The sequence below is a fragment of the Pecten maximus genome, chromosome 19 (genome assembly GCF_902652985.1).
Source record: "Pecten maximus chromosome 19, xPecMax1.1, whole genome shotgun sequence".
Classification (NCBI taxonomy): Eukaryota; Metazoa; Mollusca; class Bivalvia; order Pectinida; family Pectinidae; genus Pecten; species Pecten maximus.
The window spans coordinates 21,841,109-21,847,523 of NC_047033.1; the positions used below are offsets into that span (position 1 = coordinate 21,841,109).

Genomic DNA, 6,415 nt, shown 5'->3' on the forward strand with positions numbered 1-6,415 from the left:
CAAGGTCCCTAAGATTAAGTCACCCATAGCCTTGCCACCAAATATACACATTTAGCCTTTGTAAGCCAAGGTCTTGACCTCCAGGCCGCTACATTTGTACATTGCCTCAAATTGAAACCCAAACTGAAACTTATTTTAACGATGGACAAACCACCACACCACAATGTCAAACCTGAAAGATCTAAAAAAAAGGGTTTTCAGTTTGGTACCCAAGAATGAAGATATTTATCCTCCCCATCTAAGGAGTAGGTATACGTAAGTAAGGAAACATTGCGATGACCATCGTCCTGTCCTTTTTAAAGCCTTGTCTGAGACTCCTAACACAGTAGCTAAAATTGCTGCGCCTATTCTAAAATAATGCGACTTGTAAGAAAATGCATCATACCCTTAATGACAAAGAGCGTTTTTAAAACAGCGCTAAAGTGATACCTTGTCCTAAAAGTTTCCCTTGATATCAAATAGGGCCATAACGTTTTGGACGGATCTTTAAAAATCCCTTCATACTTTGAAGAGGGCAGATCCCTCCATTACTTCTATGAATGAAAAGCGTTGTTCCTTTCCCTAACTGATAAGATTTTGAGGAACAATTTTTAAGGTATAACTTTGAGCTATTTTTGCCTGGTGTCACATACTTTACACTAGCAACGTTCTGTATCTGACATTCTCTTTTAACAGTTATTTCCACTACTCGCAAAAACCATGCAGAGGACAAAGTATAAGCAACTTTTAACAATACAAACTAATACCTATCATAGCAAACAGTTGGTAACACACCAATAATTCTTCCAAATACTTTTTTTGTGATTGGGTAACAAGGGTTAGTTGTCTTTTTTGCCCGTTTCAAACCCCAAACGTCGGGTTTACTATGAATCATTTTGTGGGATCCGAGTTGTTTTCTAACTTACACATACACAGTAAATATAATTGATAAATCATAGCAAATAAGCTGTTGCTGCTGATTTCTGATACAATGACAAATGCACAAAACAGTATACCACTTTTTCCAATGCTGGTGGCCATGTCAACAGGTAGTGAAGTTCTCCAAGGATTTAACACTGTTTGATATGTCATCTTGGTGTTTTCAGCGATAAATACACTTAAGAGTCTATCCACTTCAACTTGCAGATCATTTGTTTGAACTGTAATGGAATGTCAGTCCTCTGGACATTCCGCTGCTCCTGGAACAATCTAGCGGATTTTTTTCCACTAAAATAAATCATCAAGGTAATGATAAAGAGAACCAAGTTTGGATCTAACCTCTACCGGCTAATGAAGGAGGGATGAACACTTCTCAAATACATTACAAGATATAACACAGCCTATTGACAGTCATTTGTCTACAAAATCATATCATTGTATGTTGCCCTTGTGTTATATTATGCATTTATGGCCCTGGATGCAGGGTAATATGATGGTTTGTTTACCCGAAGGTATCCCGAGGGCTTGCCCGAGGGAAATGTGAGAGTCATAAGTTGTTTATTATACCGAAAAATAATCAGTAATGATGATACTCAAAAAAAGAATATATGAAATATTATTTTTATCACAAACCCCTGTGATCCCGGTCGCTCATTTGATACGATTCCAAGTCAAGGTGTTATTAAAACAGTTGGCATGTACATTTGTTGATATTTTCGTGTTCTGAGCAATCTTGCAGAATTTTATCTATTTCTGCTTCTTCGACTGCACGAAAACGTTTGCGTTTCTGTTCGTCTGCCATTTGTAAATAACTGGAAGGGAAACAACTCCTCGCAAATCATGTGGTTGTCGCCATGGGGGCACGCGGTCCAGGGAGATATGATATTTACTCCCTGGCTAACGCGCCTCGTGTGGTATATGGTATCATTGTATGTTGACCGAGTGGTATATGGTATCATTGTATGTTGACCGAGTGGTATATGGTATCATTGTATGTTGACCGTGTGGTATATTGTTTCATTGTATGTTGACCGTGAAGCATAGTATATCATTGTATGTTAACAGTGTAGTATAGTATATCATTGCATGTTGACCGTGTGGTATATTGTTTCATTGTATGTTGACCGTGTGGTATATTGTTTCATTGTATGTTGCGTGTAGTATAGTATATCATTGTATGTTGCGTGTAGTATAGTATATCATTGTATGTTGCATGTAGTATAGTATATCATTGTATGTAGACCGAGTGGTATATTGCATCATTGTATGTTGTGTGTAGTATAGTATATCATTGTATGTTGACCGTGTGATGTAGGGTATCATTGTATGTTGACCGTGTGATGTAGGGTATCATTGTATGTTGACCGTGTGATGTAGGGTATCATTGTATGTTGACCGTGTGATGTAGGGTATCATTGTATGTTGACCGTGTGTTATATCATTCTATGTTAACTGCGTGGTATATCATTGTATGTTAACCGTGTAGTATAGTATATCATTGCATGTTGACCGTGTTGTATATTTTATCATTGTATGTTGACCGTGTGGTATATTTTATCATTTTATGTTGACCGTGTGGTATATGGTATCATTGTATGTTGACCGTGTCGTATATAGTATCATTGTATGTTGACCGTGTGGTATATTGTATCATTGTATGTTGACGGTGTAGTATATTGTATCAGTGTATGTTGACCGTGTGGTATAGTGTTCATTGTATGTTGACCGTGTGGTATATTGTATCATTGTATGTTGACGGTGTAGTATATTGTATCAGTGTATGTTGACCGTGTGGTATAGTGTTCATTGTATGTTGACCGTGTGGTATATTGTATCATTGTATGTTGACGGTGTAGTATATGGTATCATTGTATGTTGACCGTGTGGTATATGGTATCATTATATGTTGACCGTGTCGTATATTTTATCATTGTATGTTGACCGTGTGGTATATGGTATCATTGTATGCTGACCGTGTTGTATATTTTATCATTGCATGTTGACCGTGTGGTATATTTTATCATTGTATGTTGACCGTGTGGTATATGGTATCATTGTATGTTGACCGTGTGGTATATGGTATCATTGTATGTTGACACCGTGATTTATCATTATATGTTGACAGTGTGGCATGTTATATCATTGTATGTTGACCGTGTGGCATGTTATATCATTGTATGTTGACCGTGTGGTATAGTATATCATTGTATGTTGATTGTGTGGCATGTTATATCATTGTATGTTGAACGTGTGGTATAGTATATCATTGTATGTTGACCGTGTGGCATGTTATATCATTATATGTTGACCGTGTGGTATAGTATATCATTGTATGTTGATCATGTGGTATGTTATATCATTGTGTGTTGACTGTGGGGCATGTTATATCATTGTATGTTGACCGTGTGGTATAGTATATCATTGTATGTTGACCGTGTGTTATATCATTCTATGTTGACTGTGTGGTATATCATATTAATATGATGACCGTGTGGTATAGTATATCATATTATGTTGAATGTGTGGTATATTATGTTGTTATGCGTTGATACTGTGGTATATTAAATCATTGTATTTTGATGTTATGACATGTGATATCGTTGCATGTTGAAGCTTTTCTATATTTTGTTATAAAATGCTGGCCCTTCTATCGATAATGCATTGACAATCTTAACCTTCGCTGTACCACAAGTTTCCTCGTGGACAATTATATCAGTCAAATAATCGATACTACCTTTTTATTTACGTAGTATTTACGATATGTTATGCAATAATTCCATAACATTTGTATATTGACATTTGAAAGAAACAGAAGAATCCAATCTGGTTGCTAAGCAATATCGCTGAAAACAACATAATATAGAGACGGTAATTTCAATATAATGCTGTGTGCTACAATGTGTACAAGGAATAAATATCTTTCAATGTTGATCAGTTGTTCTTAGAGGCTACTGTTAGGTGTATAATGATTGTTTAGGTGAGATATCTGACACACATACATGGGCTCGCTTAGCTAAGAGTCATGATACACATGCTGGCTTAGTGTTAAATGTTGACATGCATCTCCACGTTGAGAGACCTGATACTCGCGCTTGCTTAGTTTAGGGTATTGGCATTTGTGCTTGTGTAGTTTAGGGTATTGGCATTTGTGCTTGTGTAGTTTAGGGTATTGGCACTTGTGCTTGTTAGTTTAGGGTATTGGCACGGGTGCTTGTGTAGTTTAGGGTATTGGCATTTGTGCTTGTGTAGTTTAGGGTATTGGCATTTGTGCTTGTGTAGTTTAGGATATTGGCACGGGTGCTTGTGTAGTTTAGGGTATTGGCATTTGTGCTTGTGTAGTTTAGGGTATTGGCATTTGTGCTTGTGTAGTTTAGGGTATTGGCATTTGTGCTTGTGTAGTTTAGGGTATTGGCATTTGTGCTTGTGTAGTTTAGGGTATTGGCACTTGTGCTTGGTTAGTTTAGGGTATTGGCATTTGTGCTTGTGTAGTTTAGGGTATTGGCACTTGTGCTTGTGTAGTTTAGGGTATTGGCACGTGTGCTTGTGTAGTTTAGGGTATTGGCATTTGTGCTTGTGTAGTTTAGGATATTGGCACGGGTGCTTGTGTAGTTTAGGGTATTGGCATTTGTGCTTGTGTAGTTTAGGGTATTGGCATTTGTGCTTGTGTAGTTTAGGGTATTGGCATTTGTGCTTGTGTAGTTTAGGGTATTGGCACTTGTGCTTGTGTAGTTTAGGGTATTGGCACGGGTGCTTGTGTAGTTTAGGGTATTGGCACGGGTGCTTGTGTAGTTTATGGTATTGGCATTTGTGCTTGTGTAGTTTAGGGTATTGGCATTTGTGCTTGTGTAGTTTAGGATATTGGCACGGGTGCTTGTGTAGTTTAGGGTATTGGCATTTGTGCTTGTGTAGTTTAGGGTATTGGCATTTGTGCTTGTGTAGTTTAGGGTATTGGCATTTGTGCTTGTGTAGTTTAGGGTATTGGCACTTGTGCTTGGTTAGTTTAGGGTATTGGCACCGGTGCTTGCGTATTGTAGGGTATTGGCATTTGTGCTTGTGTAGTTTAGGGTATTGGCATTTGTGCTTGTGTAGTTTAGGGTATTGGCACTTGTGCTTGTGTAGTTTAGGGTATTGGCACTTGTGCTTGTGTAGTTTAGGGTATTGGCACTTGTGCTTGTGTAGTTTAGGGTATTGGCACTTGTGCTTGTGTAGTTTAGGGTATTGGCACTTGTGCTTGCGTAGTTTAGGGTATTGGCACTTGTGCTTGTGTAGTTTAGGGTATTGGCACGGGTGCTTGTGTAGTTTAGGGTATTGGCACGGGTGCTTGTGTAGTTTATGGTATTGGCATTGGTGCTTGTGTAGTTTAGGGTATTGGCATTTGTGCTTGTGTAGTTTAGGATATTGGCACGGGTGCTTGTGTAGTTTAGGGTATTGGCACGGGTGCTTGTGTAGTTTATGGTATTGGCATTTGTGCTTGTGTAGTTTAGGGTATTGGCATTTGTGCTTGTGTAGTTTAGGATATTGGCACGGGTGCTTGTGTAGTTTAGTGTATTGGCATTTGTGCTTGTGTAGTTTAGGGTATTGGCATTTGTGCTTGTGTAGTTTAGGGTATTGGCATTTGTGCTTGTGTAGTTTAGGGTATTGGCACTTGTGCTTGTGTAGTTTAGGGTATTGGCACGTGTGCTTGTGTAGTTTAGGGTATTGGCATTTGTGCTTGTGTAGTTTAGGATATTGGCACGGGTGCTTGTGTAGTTTAGGGTATTGGCATTTGTGCTTGTGTAGTTTAGGGTATTGGCATTTGTGCTTGTGTAGTTTAGGGTATTGGCATTTGTGCTTGTGTAGTTTAGGGTATTGGCATTTGTGCTTGTGTAGTTTAGGGTATTGGCACTTGTGCTTGTGTAGTTTAGGGTATTGGCACTTGTGCTTGTGTAGTTTAGGGTATTGGCATTTGTGCTTGTGTAGTTTAGGGTATTGGCATGGGTGTTTGTGTAGTTTAGGGTATTGGCACGGGTGCTTGTGTAGTTTAGGGTATTGGCATTTGTGCTTGTGTAGTTTAGGGTATTGGCATGGGTGTTTGTGTAGTTTAGGGTATTGGCACGGGTGCTTGTGTAGTTTAGAGTCCTAACATGCGCTCTCATGTTGTTAGCATATATGTGACAAACCATGCACGTGTAAGTTTAGCTCAGAACATGTACCCTCTTATCTGAGAGTTGTGACCTACAGGTTCACCTAGGTATTGTCAGACGAACTCGATAAGTTGATACAGGCTTACAAATACCGAGGAACGCTGAGAGGCGCTTGTTTATCTTAGAGTTGACGCACGTGCATGCTTAGTTGAGAGTTCTGACGCACGTGCTTTCTTAACTGAGTCATGATTGCTTTTTTTATATTTTTCACTTCATTATGTTGTTATGACAGTTCTACCGAAGTGCTTTTTTATCCATTACCGCGAAATATTTCGATAAAGTGTGGCATGTTCACTCACTGTATACGCACAAAT

The 6,415-nt window shown here is 38.7% G+C and overlaps 1 protein-coding gene across 1 annotated transcript; it reads right to left on the bottom strand.

Annotated features, from left to right (window-relative positions):
- Window positions 1–4,913: 4,913 nt before the first annotated feature.
- On the bottom strand, window positions 4,914–6,053 carry LOC117317470 (uncharacterized protein YBL113C-like). Its single transcript, XM_033872281.1, has one exon. It carries the CDS (start codon window positions 6,051–6,053, stop codon window positions 4,914–4,916), a length of 1,140 nt encoding a protein of 379 aa, XP_033728172.1.
- Window positions 6,054–6,415: the final 362 nt, after the last annotated feature.